Genomic DNA, 20,257 nt, shown 5'->3' with positions numbered 1-20,257 from the left:
GTCCTTTAAAAAAAAACATTACATATGGGTGACAGGAGCCTGTCAATGGCAAACAGCTGTAGTAAAATAAGGGGGGGAGTGGGGGTGGCGCAGTCAACGCCTATGAGCTAGAGTTACTCTACTGTGAGCTAGGGTGAGCCACACTGTGAGCCACACAAGCAAACTACGCCACACACGTGGCCACACAGGCAAACATACACGTATAGTGTACTAGAATGATATTATTCTAGTACACTATACATACACGAGAGCGTCGACGGTAACGTCTTCTGCTTCGCCCACAGGCACCAACGCTCTTGTGACCGGTACATCACGCGAAAAGCGCCAAATTAGAGCCTTCGAGATAAGAAGATCAAACCAATCAAACCACGCAAATGAATTCAGAGTGTTTTAAAAGAATCAGATGTGATAATTCTTTGAAAAATAAGTTTTAAAAATTGAGGATTTTTTTTTTTTTTCTTAATGCATCTTGGATAACATGGCCTCCATGACATATTTTTTGCCAGATGCTAGCGCCACATTTTATTCTAATGTACTCGTTTTAAAATGCTCTGCGAATTAAGCCATCAAAAGTACTGAATTGTGGTGTACTGGAATGGGGTAGTGTGCCGTCTGGCGCCGAAAACATGGCTCTTTTTGCGATGACGGCCTGCGGTGCCCGTGCCAGTGCCAGAGCACACCGTACTACTGTGTCGCCACCTGTCGCCGCCCCCTGAAGTAATTTATAATAAGCTGAAATACAAAGCCCCTGAGATCTGGAGTTGTAGTTGCCGCGCTGGTCGTGCGTGTACGTGGGAAACTTGTTGATTGTTCCCTTCTTTCCCTTCTCTTTCTCATGACGCGTTAGTGAATTTTTTCGTATGCATGGCAGACTCAGTGTTTGAGGAAGCCTGATGCATTCTAATTTTTTTGTAGACCGATTGGAATTACGGGCTTATTCACATAGCTACATTCCTGCGCTTTGGCGCCCCTTTGAGGAGTAAAATCTCTAGAGAAATGGAGCAGCATTTGTCATTGAGCGTTGTATGTTTTCTCGCCAAAACCATGCGACTACTCTCCTGGCTGATGCAGGTGACGGGTGGTCGTCGGACCTCCTCGTGTGTTTCGTCGCATAACTTCACATTAGTGTGACAGCTAGACAGGCTTACATATGCATGGAATGAATAGCGATGTGCTTTTTTTATGCCTCTTGCAATTAAAACAGTAAGCATGCAGACGATCTGGGACGCTGCTCTGCGATAGGAAATGTGAAAGCTCAGACAACGCAGAAGAATCTTTATTTATTGCAATGATGCATCTATATTTGTATAAGTGTTTAAATCTTGCAAATATATTTAGTTTCAGTCGGCTTATGTGACCACTTGACTCAAGAACGGCAGAAAATTTCGCTATTATGATTCAAATTTCGCGCGCCGAGCACGCCGTTCAGCCGTGGCGTCGCTCTGGTGGCGTCATCGCAAAAGTGACCACCGTTCTCCCATTGGTTTGCTGATGGTTTTCTGCGAAGACGGCACACTACGACACTACCCCATTCTATGCTTTTAAAGGTTGCTTTACACAACGTTATTAGATACATTGCTTTACACTTGTAGTGCACGAAATCATAACCTTCAAGGTTTGTGGCTGGCTTTTTGTTTTATGTGCGTGAGTTTGCACACGAGCAATTTTCTGCAAGCTTCCCCAATTTAACAAGAAACAAGTCTCAGAGGCAATGTCTTTACTTTCAAACGCCGAAAAACCGCGCAACCCTAAAAACGATTGCCATCGTCATCGTGCATATACTTCCGTTACGTTTCCGTTTGTCCGCGCCTTTAAATACGCCCGCTAATGGTTCACGTTGTGTGTGCTTACTAACTCGTTGTTGCCCATGCTGGTCGCTTTTGCAGTCGACTAGGCCGGTAAGAACATCAACTGCTCCGCTTGGCAAAGCATACCGACTGAGTTTAACCAAGCTGTAACTTCCCCGAAGCCTGCCAATGTCGTCGTTCAAGCAGCCGGTACGATAAGCCGTTGGTGCATTCTCTTTCATGTGTGTCTTTTCGTTTCGCAGGCGCTATTTCACCAGTTCGCACATTACTGTCGAATGAGAACGACCGGGGAAAATGACTGACATTCCCTAATGCATGCATAACTTTTTTCGTCCCTTCATTTGTGCATGCGTTCACGTCTTTTTTTTTTTTTCTTTTTTTTTTGTCACCGGCCAACTTGGAAGTAGGCTTCCGAGTTTAGTGCTGTGGCCCACCCACGTTTCACAAATTAAGTTAAACTTAATTTGTTAAACGCGTGTTACTGGCACCCACGCGCCCTTCACTCTAAAAAGATGCATGGCAGCAACTAGAAGTAAAGAGTTCGTGATAGCGGGAGTTTCGTTATCGATAAATCTTTAGCGAAAGTGAACGTCCCGTACTCGAACAAGAGCGGCATAATGTATAGTTTCAGGGTTTTATACGAGCATTCATAGGCGTGCAAACCTTGCGAAAGGTTGTTCGTGATTGCTATCCTGTCTATAATGTATGTCGGACGAGACTGTGGTAATTGAGTTGCTTCTTCTCACGAGCTGTCGGAGTAAAAGTGCTAGATAGCGCTAGCTTGTTTCGTTGGTATTTTTACGAAATCTAACGCCGACATTTCAGTAAATACACAGAAACCAGCGATAAAGGCGAGGGCACCTTTTAATTTATTCTGTTATTTTTTTTTATTTGGGGGGGGGGCGAGAGGGGGCAAGGCGATGTTCTTCTTCCAATTGTACTGCCTGCGTTACATTTCCAGACCATCCTGTGTCCTTGTAAAGTCGGCACTATTTCCGTGCCAAATTCTCTCTATGCTATTTTTGGTCAAAGCCTCTCATTTCATGCTTGAACTTGACGTTATGCAAAACACTGTTAACCAGAAGAAAAAAAAAATCGTGAGAAACTGATAACCGGAGGAATCGATCCCACTAGCATCCTGTACCAAGGCTAAGAAAGAAGAAAGCCACTGGTTGCCTTCTCATATGAACAAGCATGAACACGGTTGAACCTAAATCCACAGGAGAAGCCGTGACGTGTTGCTTCTCATGAATTAATGGGCGTGGCACAGTGCGCTTTTGATCTTAATAAAACCCAATCTGTATCTAAGTGCAGTTGGATTTCAATCGCCATTAGCTTATTTTTATTTGCACAAGCTGCTAGAATGAAGCCACTCGCGATTGCGACATTGAATGCCGATTGTACTCTGCCGTAACTGAACGTGTCTTTTCAACACTCGTTTTATCCCTCGCTCGTTTACAATGTTTGAAGGTACAGTGTAAAGGCTAATTCACACCGGCGACTAGCAATGGTCGCGCGACCATTTGCGACTGGAAGTCAAAAAGCGACTCAAAGCGACAGATGTTCACGCCTGCGTGTGACTTATAACCGTCGCCTTATAGAAATCACGTCTGCTCGTATACAGCTCGCATTGCCGTTGCCCCGTAAAATAGGCTGATGTCCTGTTCCTGCTCACCTGATTGGTTCAGAGGTTTGCGACTGCAGTAGTGCGACTGAAAAATCGAGCAGCAAGCGACTGAGCCAAAGCAGTCGCTTTGCGACCAAAACGGCCATTTGCGACCGTTTGCGACCAGTCGCTTTGCGACTAACTTAGTCGCGCGACCGGTGCTAGTCGCCGGTGTGAACCAGCCTTAATGGAGGCAATAGGTGATGCAATGCAAAAAAGGCACTGACAACAAGGAACACGGTATAAGTGCCATCCTGTGGAGAAGTACTTGGAGTTTCCTTACAGCAGATTTCCTTCATGAAAGCCTCTCCAATAGTCCTGTTTATCACAGTTTTCAGTTCAGTTCAGTTCAGTTTATTTTCCTTAAAGGCCCCGTTTTAGGTTATGTTTGAATACCAATTAGCTGTTGTTTCTAGGAGTGAACTGTATTGTGTGTAGATCTTGGTTTCTGTTCTGCATCGTTTTGTGCTGTGGCAGAACCTTGCATCATTCTGCCGTTACTTTCCAGGCGAAATACAACATCAAGCGGGGACAGTCAAACAAGAGCAACCACAGTTCCTTTATGAACCAGTCGGACATGCGTGGTGAGCGCTCTCTCGTACCATTGCATTGAACGTGCGGTCCTTAGCACATCCCACTCCACTATTCGTACAATTACTCCTGGACCATCTAGAGGAATTAATGAATTTTCAGTTGATTGTAATTTCATCGTGCTTTCATGCATCTTGTTTAAACGGACACCCTCATGCTTCTGTTTGTGTAATGGCTTGTACAGGGTACAACTTGCTAGTTGCTATGACAACTGTCTGCAACTAGCCTTGTACAAATTAATAGCATTGTAATGCATTCACATAGAAGAATGAAAGGAAATTCATGTGGATTTCGCAGACGGAAAGCTACTTAGTTGACAGAAAATTTGCTATGGCCTGGGATTTTTTTATCGCAAAATTTTTCGTGAACTTGGAGGGTTTTGTTTTGAAATTCACAGTACAAACAAATAAATTACAATTTTTTTTTTCCTTCCGTTAACCTAGCCTTCCTCCATCTTGCGTCCTTATGCAGAGCCAGTTTGCCACATTCTAAGCATGCGTAAATTTTCGAGTCCCAAAGACCTGCACAGAAAAAATTTAAAAACGAACTTGCAGATGTCCTGTACAAGCGCATTGTTTGTAAAAATGGTCTTTTTTTTTTCGTGAAACAACTTTGCTCCTTTATGTGTTTTGAAATGCTACATAGCTTTCAGTGTGACTCACGAAAATGATTGATCCATGCAACACCACGGTTGTAAGCGATGCTGTTACGATGTGTTAATTTTGACAGCCTGAAATACTGATGTTCACCTAAATGCTACTTAATGCAGGCTTTCACTTCCATCAAAATGTAGCCATCGCAGCTGGGAATTAAACATACAATTTCATGTTCTACACAACTGATATTAATCATCTGTGTGTAGCAGGTATGTTAGTTTTGTAACTATCGGGAAAGCAGGATATGTTAGACAAGCTATAGTAGTCTTCAAATTTTACTTTACGCTGTCTTTGTAGACTTTGTAACTTGCACGTTGGATTCTACAGCTCTTAACATTTTGTTGTCCTGTGTGCAGCAAAGTACAGAAAGAAATTTCGAGCCATACTTCAGAAGAACAAACTCCTTGCCAGAGCTCTTGTGGATGCCAGGGCAAAAATAAGTGAACTGGAAGGTGCGGGCAGCAGACAGCAAAAAATTGACAACCTTGCATTGCCTCAGGTGAGACGTAGCGTGGATTTGCTTCACTGGCTGTAGAACTGTTCAATCATCCGTTCCAGAGTCTTGCACATTTAAGTAGTCCTATGGCATCGTGTCTTGACTTGGCCATTTCAGCAGTGCAAACCTGGCCGATTCACTTGGAACAAAATTTGCCTGGACACAGAGTGGACAGACAACTGCAGGCGCAATTGTCCTTGCACTGAGTGTTGTTCAAGTGGCCATCCGAAGTTAACATCGCTGCGTTTATTTGAAGTGTGCATTACAGACACTTTCTGCAGCTGTCATTGAGTTAAATATTTCCACAATCTTTTTTTTTTTTTTTTTCAGCTGTAGTTTGTGCGAAATTGTAAGCTAAGATGAAGTGTTGCCATGCAATAAGTTGCTTGGTTTGTGCTGAAGCACGTGTGCATCAACATGGGTGGGGTATGGCAAGGGAGTCGTGAGCCACCCGAAGGTTACGTCTCTAGCACTGTCTTGAGCATTTTCTCGTTCTTTTTTCTTTTTGGTCTCTACTTCAAATTCAGATATGCACCCAGTGGGCAGCCACGGTATCTACGCTATGCAGTACAAGTCCTTGGGACTGTACCCTGGAGCAACAAACATGCAATCGGCCGCCACCTGTTGTGCTCATTTGCTCTCGCCTTCTGTGTCGTTTCCAGAGGAGAAAGCAAGCAACTCATTGCTGCCTTCGAGACGAAATTGTAAATTCCCCACTGCGTGCAATGCAATAATGCTTGGCTCACATGTTCACAAGAGCCTTGACTACAAATTGGGAGCGTTTCCAGGTTATGTTAAAAAAAGGGTTGCAGGGCTCCCTTGCGGGAGCCAAACTTAACATGGCAAATTCGAGGAAATTTTATTGAGCCAATGTGGCCAAAATAAGGAAAGTAAATAATTTTGAAATCTGTGACGCCATACCTACATTCGCATGCTGGAGTTAAGCGCAAAATTCGAAAACAGTATGTTGACCTTCATTTTTCTGTTCTGATCTAACGGTTCTGAAAAATATTACAATAGCGTTCTCGGAGAAATTTCAGTCTCTAAGTTGACTTACCATTTCGCTTAAGCGTCACTTTAAGTGCAGCAAATATCTTATGTTTAAGCTGTTATTCTTGTTTCTTGTCACCCATATAATCCAGGCGTTGCGAAATACTAAAGTGTCCTCTCCAAAATGCAGATCAAGTTGTGGCTCGAAACAAACCTGCAGCTCATGCACACCATAGCCAGCAACAGCACCCGAGGCATCAAGCTTTTACAGGACATAATGACGCCCGGGCAGGACATCTCTCTCACGGGCATCTCCGACATGGACTTGTCCTATTCTCAGGAACGGTTAGTGTTTTTTGTACTGCACGTGCCGAGCTGTTCGGAGTTCACTCGTTTTCCGACTTTATGGATATTGTATTGCACTTCAAGAGAGCTCATCTATGTGAGCTATTCTCCGTGTGTCAATCTAAAATTTTTCGTTTCGGTTGCTGCTGATTGGCTGGAGCTTGGCCAGCAGTTGGTCTCTGCGTATTGCTTCGTACCTGGCTTCCTTGCATAGCTCTGAAGCGCTGCCATGAAGCCATCTTTGCAGACCAGAATTTGCGTTTTTTCGTTTTAAGTTTAGCTCATATACTTTAGATTTTTGTGCAGGTTATACATGAGGGTATTTGGGTGCCACATACCTATAGGTTAACCTGTTGGGAAAAGTTTATGGGATGCAGGCCCCACTACAAGTGCGAATTTCTGCTTTGTTATTGCGCAACACTTCTACTCAAGCTGGTGACTGTATCGCTTGCAGTACGAACTACAGGCTGGAGTATTTATTAGGATTTCACGTTGCCAGATAAAGTGAAAATATAGCTTTTTTTTTTTTTACTTTTGCGGACAGGTGTACATCCGTCTCTGCAAACGAAACGCCTGTCTAATGGATATATTTTCTGATATTGCCAGGCTTTGTTTAAGAGGATTTTGCTGTGTATAGCTCATTTTATGGTGTACACTGCAAGCCAAAATGGCAGTTTCCATTGGTTCAAGTGGTTTAGAAGCAGCGCTTATTTTGCAGTTTCTGCATGACTAACCTTATTGGGCCCTCTATTCTTAGTTGCAATGAAACTGAGGTTGGTAGGTTTGCAGTGTCGTGGCCCATTAAAGCTACGAATGCAGATGGTTTTGTCTAATGCACCTCGTGCGCCATGCCTGCTTCACCACTGGCGCTGCTCTTCACCACGGCAGCACTGCAAGACTTCTGGTAGCACCATTTACCTTGGGTGCATCACCGCTAACACGTCGCCGTAAGCTTATTGATCGTCATGCCAATAAACTCGAGTGTAGTTTGACATTTTTATGTCTGACGATGCTTTACGAAACTGCCAATTTTTATTGCATACTTGCCCAGACATTCAAAGGTAATTGCTATTGGCGCTGATAACTTCTGCGCAGGAGGCGATCCTTGCATCCACCAGGCAGGCAGGGCTACGACGAATTCGGGAACGTCACGGTGATTCCTGAGGAAAGCGACAGCATGATTGACAGGTCGGAACATCTGCTCAACTCTGTCATGATTGAAGAGGAGCCCGAGGTCGACCTATGCTCGAGAGGTAGCGTTCTGTTAAAAAAAAAAAAAAAAGCATTTGAAGTGCATAGCACTTTAGGGGCCCGGCTTGTCATCCAGTCTCGTGTGGCATGGTCACGCAGTGGTTAATACAGGTCTAAAACAAGGCTAACAATGCTCAAAACCAGTGCAAAATAATCAAGGTCTGAAATATAAACTACAGAAACAACAAAAAATCAATCTCACTTAATTTACCTAAAATTGCAAAAAATTGGGGGACCCTTAAGCTTCGCCTTTAAGAGTTGAACGCAATAGCGAAATGCAGCCCCTGGTGCGCACTTCAACCACCAAGTGCATACTTATTAATGTGTATTGTTATGCACGCACGCACGCACGCGCGCGCGCGCGCGCGCACGAGAATGGTACATACAGGTTTTTGATCTAAAGCAAGAGTTGCATGGCCTCCAAGATACACGCTGCGCTCTTGCCATCTCGGAGGCGATGAAGAGTCTCACAATGCCTCACAGATGGCAGCACATTATCTAGCGTTTGCTGTTTGCTTGATCAACGCCTTCTCTGGAAAGGCGGCATCGGCTTGATATGTTTTCTGCTAGATGAACATAGTTGTCCATTTCCTTTCTCGATTTTTCGCTCACAACCAACGGTCCCGACACCGGCGGCGGAACTTCTGCGACACGGGCTCTCTAACGCTATCGTGTTAAAAACTCTTTTAAAACGTGGCTGATACCCGCTACGTGCAAGAGAGGTCCCCCCCCCCTGCTTCGCTAGTGTTCGGGGCATGACCGGCAGTTTTAGGGTGGTGACAACCAAAGAAGTGCCTTGAAAAAACTCCAACAAAGCCAGTGGGTAATGCGCTCGCTGTTGCCAGCTTCCACCAAATTCGGTGTGGTTTTTATGTGCTGCCATAACGGTCTCCACCACCGCTCTCCTGAGCTACACGAGCGTTCTTGCTGTCAACAAGGGCTACCGTGACTGGACTTCATCGTGAATTACACGGTTAGCAATGGCTTGGCGAGTATTCAAAGTCCCAGCCCGCTCACAAACTCTTGTGACATAACGCTGAGCAACGCTGATGCGAGTCCACACAAAGAGGGCTACAGCGCATGACTAGCGAGCGCGTCTCCATACAGACGTACGGATGCATCCAGTGTGTAGGCTTCCTACTCGGAATGCGTGAACGCAGCAATGGCACCTTAGGTTATATATATGGATACGCAAACACCGTCAAACATGTATAACGTGTCCTGCAGCAAAAGAAAAAGTGATCAACGAAATGCACAGTACTTGCAGAGCAATCGCGAGACGCAGTGGTGGGCTCCCAGCAGTCTCGCTTCAATTGAGCAAGCCAAAGTTTTCGTCAGCTCTGGCTGGTTGGGAAGTAGAACATTCGCAGGCTCTTTCTGCAGTGGTTACTAGACAAGTGTGCAACATCCGCGCATTTCTGCTCCTCGGGCTTGGCTGGCAGCGTTTAACGTGCTTCGGTGCTGTATTTTTGAGGATTAACTCTGATTACTCGGTGCGCCAACAAGAATCGGGCGAAGATGCAGTGCGGGGACCAAGATAGGGCTGCAGTGCGTTGGTGGCATGTAGTGTATCAAAGGCTGACATCGCCCTAAAACGGCCAGTCATGTTCGAGGCAGTGGCAAGCACCAAGGGGTTTGCTGGGTTGGCCGTGCTGCACACTTCTCAGGTTTCACGGTAGTGGAGCTGCATTAAGCGCAGGACACAGAACGACTTTTTTTTTTCTGTATGTTCGTAGCAATTTGCTTTGTGGTCTACACAGAAGACACCAGCAGCAGTGTTACACTTACAAATTACTTAATTAAAAGAATGTTCAAGAAAATCGATAGCATTGACTTAGTGATAATTATTTGAAAATTTCGTTTAGGGGGTAATTAGGTTGATAGTCAAGAGAAAGGTTCATAAGCTTCTTTTTCCTTTTCTTTTTTACAGGTGACTTCAATTTCTATTTTCTCGAACTTGATCGGTTCTCGCCATGTGAAAATTTTCTAAACTTGCGCCAAGTTCAGTCTTTGGCTGGTAACGTAGTCCGTAATGAGTAAATTGTAATGTGGTTTGTGCTTACCTATAATAAAAATGAACTGCTGTCAAACTAGCACTAGAAAAATTTGCATTGCTAGCTCAAGCTGGTATGGCAAGGCAGCATCAATGCCAGTCTTTAATTCTCGCACTTCTTCTAGCTCATGCAGACTGTTCTAGTGATAGCACAGTCTTCAGCATTAAAGAAAAGCAGTTTATTAATACCATTCCATGTGTTGCTCACATTTAGTATCCTTTTGAGGTCATTGCTAGAGCACCAAGTGTACTCGCTTGCAGGGATAGGTGTGATAACTAGCATACACCACAATCTCCATCCCATTATTACATGCGTACTTTTGTTACCTATACAGCAAGTGCAAGTCTTTTTTTTTTTTTTAATTCTTAAAAATTGCAAAATTTAAGAAAAAAGAAAAGCTTGTGCATGAATCTTAGCACTGTAACTGAGCAATAAAAAAAAATTGCAATTCTGTACTGCATCCACTAAAACAGGTACAGCAAACAGTGTACGTATTAAACTGTCTAAAATATGCCGCTAAAAGTCGTCAGGCTTGTTGGTACATGCCAAACTGTAATTCACAACGCTTCACAACCTTGTGTAGTCACCGTCCGAAGGAAAAGCCGCAACACGAGGTCGTCAGCAGGCAGACGTAGCAGCCTCTTGGACGCCACGCCTGTCGCCCCCGACGTTGACCAGGATTCCGACTCGGCGGTGCCAACATTTAAAGGTGTGCTGCCCATCCATTCGTTGCTGCTGCCTCCTCTCCAGGTGGTACCCTCACATCCAGTGCCCAGTCTTCCCCAGTTCCTTATTTCCCAACGCCCTCTTCAAACTATCAAACCTTTGTTTTGCCGTGACCTGCTATGGCGGCTTAACGGCTTTGCAGCTAAGCACGAAGACTTGTATGTAAAGGGGCCTTGCAACACTTGAATTGATCATTGCTGCTAAAGGGCAGTGCTGTTCCTTCTTTTCTTGCATCCTGTTTCCCCAGCATGTACGGACCAAACAGCCCAAATGCACACACTTTCGCAAGTGTGCTATGTGCAGAAATGGTTGCTTCCCGTTTGGACTGTGCTAGCACAGTGAAGCATTTTAAATGCGGCTATGGGCATTGTGGTGCTCGGCATGAGGTGACAAATAAAATTCCCAACCTTGGAAGTTGTGTTCTGATTGGGGTCAGTCACTCTTAGCTATTGTCCAAAAGGTTGTTTGTTTTGATTTGTTGTTCACTTCGTAACTTGCCTTCCTTCTTTCTTTTCTCTTGCTTCCCGTTCCCCCTCGGACAGTGGTCGACGAGGAAGCGTCGATCCTTTTGAGAGAGGTCACGGGACAGGAGAAGACCGTGGTCCGTGCAGAGTCCGTAGTCCTGCCACCTCCCGACAAGGTCCAAGGGCCCAGGTATGTTGCACTTTGCAGTGAAATCTGAATCGCCATGGTCTGAGGCAGGTGGTTGCGCATCTTCACATAGCGATAAACTACCTAAGTAAACCTGTACTAGTAGATTACACTTCCACAATACCAAGGAAGTCTAGATTATCATGTGGGTACGCTTCATAAACCAGAAAAGGCACTCAAGCAGAAGGAATTATGATGCCTTCTTTAAGGAACCCTGCAACACATTTTTAAGTAATTGCTAAATGACTGCACTGTAGGCATTTGTTGAATCTTGAATCTCTCACTGCAAAAATTTAGGATCCATCGAGTACTATAAGCGGAGTTACAGGTATTTGGTGCAGGTTCAGAGCACCTTTTTCTCTTTCATCCTGATGAGCGTGCTGGAAGCTGATGACAAGGTTCAGCACATGTCATGGTATTGAGCGTTTCAGATCGTAAAAATGTATCCAATAAAAGCAAAAAAAAAACTAAAAATTTGATTATTTAAATCTGTGATAGCAAGTTAGTGTTTGTTCTGTATGGATACGATGAATAGACATTCTGCCCTATGTATTTGTAGCTGGAATTATTGTATCCCAAGACGAGTACTGCTTATTTACTATAAAATATTTGTTTTTAACTGAAACTATGCATATGTTGCGAACTTCACTAAGTCAAGGTGCCCATGTCTCAACAGTAAAGATAACCCCTCGGATTTTTAGGATAATCCTGCCCTGCAGCAGCTGAAGGAAACAGCAGAGAAGCACAATTGCTCGCCTCATCGGAGATTAAACTCAAAGCATAAAAAAACTCGTGATAACGCACAGCGGCTAAGGAGCACTTTGAAACTACGTATGACCGGGAACATGGTGGAAGAGCTGACAGCTCATCCGGCTTTTCCCAGCATACATGCTTGTAAAGCAATCCACTGCCGAGCGCAAGCTGATGCTGCTCCATTTTGCACTGTACCAGCTGCTGTGTGGGGCCAATCGTCACGATCTGTTTGTGTGCGGTGCACTGCCTACTACGCTCACAACTTACCAGGATGTTTGCTGTATCATACGTACCGAAGCGTATGCCATTGGAGTGTCTGTAGAATGAAGTTTCCTCATGTCCCCGCCACTCGTTACCGTGCACGGGTGCAGCGTGCATTTTGTCAGGCCAACACAGTGACAACGATGCGGCCTCGTTTCACTGGAGCCACATGCACTTGGTATTGGTCCCAAGCATAGATGCAGCACCGAATTGCAGTTTGTAGTGTTTCGGTTGTTGCCTATTAAAAGCGTGCAGTTTGTATTAACGGTGCTACGCCATACACATTTTAGCGCCAACACACTGACGGCACAATGGTGCAGCGTTCCATTACACTTGCCAGATTTTTGCTGCCTGTTGGCAGTGTTTCCATATGAAGTGGCGCCTGCAAACTACAGATTTGTCAAACATCGACCAGGTGCATGTATGCAATTTGAAAGCATTTTTGTTAAATCAAAATTGCAGCACGAAGTTATTCGGTTAAATTATGAGAAACGCGCTTTTCAATGGGGCCAATATTGGGATATTAAAACACTGTAGTTATTTAAACCACAGATTTTGCTAAATGGAGGTTCATTATATCGAGGTCCAGCTGTATATCTTAGCATCTAGACGACCATAAAGCAAGCCCTTAAAATTGAACATGGTATTGTTATAGAATCGTAAGGGAGTATGGAGAGTTCACCTCGGATGTGAGAAAGCAAGAATTCAGAAGTGCTTTTATAGAATTTCTCTTTCGAAACATTGTCATGGTGCAGACATGCCTCTCTCTCTCTCTCTCTCTCTCTCTCTCTCTCTCTCTCTCTCTCTCTCTCTCTCTCTTTTTTTTTTTTTTTTTTTTCTGTTCAGTGTGAACGAGTACAGCGCAGCATTCAGCTACAGGCCAAAGATACCCCGGACTCCAGACGTCACTAGCAAGGACACGAATGGCTTGTTCTCTGAAGATTTCTTAAGCAGCCCCTTGCAAACGCGTCAAAGGACGAGGGTGTCTGAAATTCCTCTGCAGCCTTGGCCTAGGAAGTCTGGTCAGTATTGTGCAATATTTTCTTTTTTCCCTCTCTTCTAATGCATTGAGCATGCTCTACTACTTGTGCATGTTGGCTAGTGTTCCCATATCTTAAATTATGTGATTCAAGTAACGCCCGTGTATCATCTGAAAACTCCTCAGTAGTTGCTGCTTCGGCGTTTTGCAGAAATGTTACCTTTCTCAATTTTGCATTGCACCATAGGTCTTTTTTTTTTTTTCATAGCTCATGTTTGTCATCCCTTTTGCATGTAGTGTCATCACTTTCGTGGAATGTTAACATTCACTTTACTTTGTAGGTACTTTACGGACTAGTTGCCCACAACAGGGAAATACTTGGCAGTTTCCGCAACTTTCGTGCGTGCTGGTGTGTCTTCTTAATTTTCCATAGCCATCATGGTGGCCCAGTGGTTGTGGTGCTCGGCTGCTGGGCCAAAAGATATAGGTTGTCTAAAACTAAAACCTGAAATGGGATATTCACACAAGCCTAGTTCTAATGCTCGGAGATATTCTAACTTTCTATATATTATTCGATTCAAAGTTATTCAACCAAATCGCTATTTGCTTCAAACGTCAAGTTTACTATACACTCAAACCTCGTTATATCAAAGTCACATCTGGCACGAAAATAACTTCGTTATATCCGAAAATTCGTTATAAACGTTTATTTGTAACACTGTAGCTTTGACAAGACTATTCTTCATTTACTTCGTTATAACCGATAATTCGTTATATCCGTGTTCGTTATATCGAGTTTTGAGTGTATTTGCCCATCCCTACAAATTTACAATATGTTATAGTTAGCTGTAATGTCGAGGCAGTGTCTTCTTCTTACAGTCAAAGACATGATGGTTGCACAACTCTCAACGTTTCCTTTTCTCTGCGCATTCTCTCTCTCTCCTCTTTTCTAGAAACTGTACGCCAGAATTCACGCAACGCCAGGTGGAGCGGCCCTGCAGATTTCAGCCCCTCGGAGTGCCCCTCGCCGTTGACATCAACAGCCCTGCTGGAGCACGCCTTCATCGAGTCTCCCACTTCCACTCTGCAGCGACAAGGCGGCAACTTGGCTTCTCTGGAAACGACCGCACCCAGCAATTTGGACGAGACTCTTGAAGCGGCACCGCGGAGACAGTCGGCCAGAAAGTCCTGCATGTCGCGAGCCAGCGTGAGTAGCCATGGATTTGTACCAGTGAAGCGTGACCAGGCGTTCCCCAAGACCTCTGCCGTAACATGGCACTTGGCGTGAAGTCTAAGTGGCTGAAGTGTTCTTCACAAAGAAAAAAAAAAATTATATGCAAGCACAATGAGAATTGTACAAGAGCAACAAGGAAAAGTCCCGTTTTTTTTTTTCTTCTGCTTCTTCTTAACTGGCAAGTTTATAAAATTCTGTTTGAGAAATACTGCTTACCAGAGCTTTTTGGAGGCAAGCAGACATGCCAAGCGCTCTTTGTGTTTTCTTGTATGGAGCCTCCTGGAAGTCCTGGACACATCCGCAAAGGCAGCAAGAACAATTGTGTAACAGAATTTTGTTCTAGCATCGTTTCAACCGTGCCACTTTGCCGATATTAGTAGTTTCAAGACTGGTTACACAACCCATATTTCGAGTACGTACACCACCCCGCCCCTAGCACTACAGTACACCCTAGTAACTGAGGGCATATTAACCAGTCTCTGCTTTTCTTCTTTCCCGGTGTATGCTCATCTTCTTCCACAGGCATAATTTAATATTTTGCGCATCTTGTGTTGCAGGATGTCAAGAAGTCGTCTCGCGTGACCTTTGTTGTCAACAAGGCAAGAGAAGGTATGGCTGCTGCGCGTGAAGCCCCACGGGACTTCACACCTGTCACAGTGGGGTCAGAGGTATGTGACTCAATATAATTTGCATTAAAGAAGTCCTGAACCACCCATCGGACTTGGTGAAAAAACGCATCCTGTGGAAAGCAGACATTGCTATGAACAGCTCGGTCAAATCTTGCAGTCATACATGGCAAAGAGTTTAGAAGCGGAGCTTGAAGTTGCCTTTTCCTCAGGCCCCTCTTTTCATACAAAGTCCTGTGCTCACTCTCTTCGGAGCAGCTGGTGCCTGCTGTTTGACATCAAACAGCAGATAGCATGCTATTGGCCAATAGCTGACATTAGAGCACTGCACGGGCCGATTGTTCCGGCCCGAAAACGCCATGCTCTGGCCCGTACCTGGCCCGGGCCCGAAAGGTTTGGGCCCGGCCCGTTTCAGCTAGTTATGCCTTGGGCATAAAGGAGGCACTGTCCAACCTTCGGTTATTGTGACAATACCTGCCGCACACAACATATTTTCTAGAGATCGTTTTAGGAACTTCTTTCAGTGTCAACTTTCACTGGTACTGTATATACTTTCGGTTAATTACGGCCGTAACACTCTTGCGAAATAATTGCAGGGCAATATAAAATATAATTGGAGTCATAGCTGGCTGTTTCATGTGCGCACACAGTGCTAACCACGCAATCTTATTTTTGCATTTCAAAGAACTACTACAAAATATAATACCTCCTTAGGTTGTGAGCCACACTCGGGGAAACGAGTGTCGCTATGGTCTGGCACCTCGCCACTAGTAATGGGAAAATCAACAACGGCGTTCGCCCTGTGATAAGAGTCGCTGTGCATCTTGCATTTAAACTGCATGAAAAACTGCTCCTGAGGTATTAATGACTCGTAAGTCGCGTTGCCCAGTCTACGGAGTCACGCAGGCGGAAACAGGTGCGGCGGGCCTGCGAGCGTAGCTGCATAAGGAAATGTTTCCCTAGATACAAACGCTCGCATCTTACATACACTATTCTAGGCAGTTTACCGTTGCTTTGCTTACACGGTACCCAAGAACGTCTTTTTCCACCATTATAGTGAGTGACTTATGTTAGGCGTTTCTTGAAATTACGTGTAGCATACCGATGGAGCCAAATTGTAGACATCTTGTACTGTGCAATTTCTGTGCATGCCAATGCACTCCAGGTGGTTTAAATTACCCGGAGCCCTCAACGACGGCGTCTCATATAGCCTGGGTTGCTTCGGGAAGTTAAACCCCACAAAACAACAAAACCAAGCCAAACAACGTACACACGCAATTATACAGATACGTATGAGAGCCAGGCCTAATACGGGCCTGGCTCAGGCCCGAGCCAGAGGATCACGGGCCCGGCCCGGCCCGGGCCCGTGCAGTGCTCTAGCTGATATAAATCAAGAGCGGTGTTTGGATCAGGTGCACTTCTTGCCACGGTGTACAGCCATATGCCGAACTCCATAGTCTGCCAACATTGCACAGGAGCCACACTAGTGCACTTGGGAATCGCAACGGGGAAAGGGCGATCGTGTTTCATCATGCGCTCTCAAGGTCACGATGCGTGCTGATGCAACTTCTTTCTCCTGTGCCACCCCTTCTTGTGTAGCTTCCATTGTGCTCATCGGGATGAGAGAAGGCACTTAAAACATGCAGCAAGTCCCTGTAACTCTGCTCGACCTTGACACATTCGAGAAATTTTTGAGACAATTGATTTGCAGGGCAGTAAACGCTGATACTGAGATCATTCGATGATTACTTTTAGTAGTAGTTGAGGACCCCATTAAAGGTGGCGAACTGGGCTGGATGGCATGTCACCACTACTGACACGAGTTTAGTGTAGTCGGCAGACTTCTTCGTCTGTCAGTGTCTTTTGTATTACTTAGTATTGTCTATAGTTAGCTCTCTGCAGTATACTGCAGCCCCGTCACGATATACAAACTCGGCAGATTTCCCCATGTTCCTGCCACATTAGTGAACTAACACTTACCTCATTTCGTCATATTTGTTTGGACAGCAAAACAAGATTGCGCTTCGTGAGCTTCAACTGCCCCTGCAGACTACAATTGTCTAAACGTTGAAAGTTTCATGTTGAGACAAAACTGAGTGCACACTATAAGTGAATTAAATTTTTAACTTCATAATCATACCTGAAAAAACGGCGCCTAACTGCACTTGCACATTTTTACTACACTGAATTGCACCATAAGATCACCGAAGGGCTGATTGCCCCTGCACAGAGCGGTAGTTATTGGCAGCTCAGTATTCTTTGTGAATGCTGATTAGGATGTTAAAGCGGTCTGTTTTTCAGTGTTTTAATCTTCTGCGCATTGAAACCTCCGTGACTATAGATAAGACATGTTCAGCATGTCAGTGAAAGTTTACTTACAAGTTTGCCATTGAGTGAAAGAGTGATTGGCTTACTGCTGATGTCTTAATTATGAACAAATAAAATTCGTTATTTAAAATATTACTGCTACAGAAAGGAAAGCAGGAACTGTATGTGGTGTGCAATTTTTTGTGAAAATGAATTCTTCTCCTTCGCAGGAACCCCGAAAGGCACCACACCGTGCGACGTATTTTGTTAGCAAGCCGGAAGAAACGACTGATGCTCCAGAGCACGAAGGCCTGGGCGATGTGCAGCCTCGTACTGTCAACACCGAGGTAAACGTTGTGGAACACAATGGTGACTTGCCGGAGAAAAAGGAAATCGAAGCTGGGGGTAACAGTGGAGGCACGATGGAGAAGGAAGTTTCGCAAAAAGCTGACAGTCTGTCCAAGCAGGCCCGTCGCACTGGCAAGAAGTCGCGCGGCAAGCCACGGGAGGTCAGCCCCGTAGAAACGGAACCTCCTCGGAAAAGTGACGGACCGCTCAATCCGGAGCCGATGGATATGGACGTCGGGGCTGGTTCCTGTAAGTCCACTTTTTTTCACTCATTGGCAACTGTTCTGTAATCGTATACGGCTTAAGAAGGTAGGAGACCCCAGATGATCAAAGTACAACCGCAGATTGCCGGCCGACCGGCCGGCTTGTGATGTCTATCTAGACTGTGCACCACCTCGTGCAGCCTTCTGTTATCTGCCTTTGAGGAGGAAATGCTGCTGCCTTCTACAGTTGTACTCTACTATAGTACTGCAAAGCTTTGTAATGGATTCATTTCTTTCAGACTGTGTAAACAATGACTTTGAGAAGGTACAAGACCATAACACAGCCTTCATACTGTCGTTTTTAGTGTCTTCTTGGTGTTGTTTGTTCACTGTTTTGCCTAACTAATTAATACCAACTAGATGAATTCAACATGCTATACAGTCGACGTCCGATTTCCCGGACGCCCGAAATTCTGGACATGCCTGATTTCCCGGACTCATCTGTGGCACCGTCAAGTTCCCAATAGAGTCAATGTATTAAAAAGTCCGAAATTCCGGACGCTTATAGCCTTCGCCATCCGATTTCCCGGACTATTTACTGTTAACCGCCGACCCAAAGTCACCACCGATGCCGCCATTTTGGTTGTTTTCATATCCTCGAACCCACCATACTCGCATCGCAGGTGTGGCCAGCAGCACCGCCGCACCGTGCCGCGGCTGCCGTAACCTCGAAACCGCACGTGTCAAGCCGTTGCCAGCCGTAACTTAGCCAAGCCAAACCTCACTGTGTTCGTTCACGTGTTGTTTTGTCAGCTCTGCGTCTGCAGTCGTGTCTGAGGTTGATCATTTGCTGCTGCGCGCTATCTTCAGTTATCACGTTTCCGGACCTTCAGCATCCACTGAGTTCCTAGCTGTTTCGTGCTGCGCTTTTCGTCGACCGGATTCGCCGTTTACAGCGATGGCACCGACTGCTCCTTCGTCTTCGTCCGCGCCTTCAAAGCGCACAAAGCCCCCTCTTAGCCTCACGATGGAGAAGAAAGCCGCCATCATTAAACAAGTCCAAAGCGGTCGGTCGCAGACAGAGGTGGGGAGGGAGTTCGGAATTTCGAAGCAAACTGTTTCGGACTTCATTAAAAACAAGGCGAAGATCTCGGAAGTGGCTGCCAAATCAACCGGGGCTGGAAAGAAGAATGCGAGTCAGGGTGTTTACCCGCAGCTCGAGGAAGCGCTCCTCGTGTGGCTCAGTGCCATGATCGCTAAGAAAATCCTGGTGTCGGGCGACATCCTGAAGCAGAAGGCGGAGGTTTTCGCGCTTCAGATGAACGTGAAGAACTTCAAGTTCAGTGGTGGATGGCTTCGCAATTTCAAGAGCCGCAATGACTTGAAGTTCAAGAAGATGTGCGGAGAAAGCGGCGCCGTCGACGATTCCGTTGTCGCCGAATATCGGGATGGAAAGCTGCAGTCCTTGCTTCAGCAGTTTCCACCTAATGATATTTTCAACTGCGACGAAACTGGACTGTTTTACAAGCTGCTGCCAGAGAAAACGCTTGCATTTGCTGGTGAACCCTGCCACGGCGGCAGGCACAGCAAGGAGCGGCTCACTGTCCTCGTTGGCAGCAACATGTCAGGCAGCGAGAAGCTTCCGTTACTAGTAATAGGCAAGTCGAAGCATCCAAGATGTTTCAAGGGGGCAGTAACTCTGCCTGTTCTCTATGAAGCTAACAAGGCCTGGGTAAAGCAGCAGCTATTCGAAGCGTACGTGCGCAAGCTGGACAGAAGGTTCCAGCAGCAAAATCGAAGAGTACTGCTGTTTGTAGATAACTGCGCTGCGCATGGCCACATCAAGGACCTAAAGGCTGTACAGATTGAATTTCTGCCGCCGAACACCACAGCAATCCTGCAGCCGATGGACCAAGGCGTGATTCGTAACTTGAAGCATCATTACAAATCACACGTGCTCAGCCGCATGGTGCTCTGCTCCGACAGCGGGAAAAGCTACGCTGTTGACCTCAGGTCTGCCGTCGGCATGCTAGCGGAATCGTGGAAGGCGGTTACGCATTAGAGTCTGTGGAACTGTTTTTGCCACGCGGGCTTCACACTCGACGCCGAGGCAGCCGTCTCGCCCCAAGTGGACAGCGTGTGTGACGAACTGCCATCCGCGGACGTTGCCTTCGACGATCTGCGCGCTGCCGGCGTGTCGATTCCAGCCGGGATAACCTTTGAGGGCTTCGCCGACGCTGACAAAGACCTCTAGTTATGTGCGGAGCTGACCGATGACGAAATCATTTGTCAAGTTACTGAGGATTCCGACG

General features: G+C 45.7%; 1 protein-coding gene across 2 annotated transcripts in view; it reads left to right on the top strand.

The window, feature by feature from the left end:
• LOC119390121 (uncharacterized) overlaps nt 1-20,257 on the top strand; it is a 32,607-nt gene that overhangs the window by 1,037 nt on the left and 11,313 nt on the right. Inside the window, exons 2-12 of one of the 2 annotated variants that reach the window (XM_037657677.2) lie at nt 1,887-1,997; nt 3,983-4,058; nt 5,078-5,220; nt 6,398-6,552; nt 7,648-7,805; nt 10,441-10,566; nt 11,126-11,237; nt 13,095-13,270; nt 14,181-14,434; nt 15,019-15,129; nt 17,625-17,991. In XM_037657677.2, the coding sequence (XP_037513605.1) occupies nt 1,977-1,997; nt 3,983-4,058; nt 5,078-5,220; nt 6,398-6,552; nt 7,648-7,805; nt 10,441-10,566; nt 11,126-11,237; nt 13,095-13,270; nt 14,181-14,434; nt 15,019-15,129; nt 17,625-17,991 (1,699 nt within the window). In that variant the 5' untranslated portion in view covers nt 1,887-1,976. Of the gene's footprint in view, nt 1-1,759; nt 1,998-3,982; nt 4,059-5,077; nt 5,221-6,397; nt 6,553-7,647; nt 7,806-10,440; nt 10,567-11,125; nt 11,238-13,094; nt 13,271-14,180; nt 14,435-15,018; nt 15,130-17,624; nt 17,992-20,257 lie in introns of those variants that run through there. The other variant, XM_037657675.2, reaches the window with a different exon arrangement.

The sequence above is a fragment of the Rhipicephalus sanguineus genome, chromosome 4, assembly GCF_013339695.2.
Source record: "Rhipicephalus sanguineus isolate Rsan-2018 chromosome 4, BIME_Rsan_1.4, whole genome shotgun sequence".
In the NCBI taxonomy this organism is placed as follows: domain Eukaryota; kingdom Metazoa; phylum Arthropoda; class Arachnida; order Ixodida; family Ixodidae; genus Rhipicephalus; species Rhipicephalus sanguineus.
The sequence above is the reverse complement of the archived record's forward strand: the minus strand, read 5'-3'. Positions and strand labels throughout refer to the sequence as shown.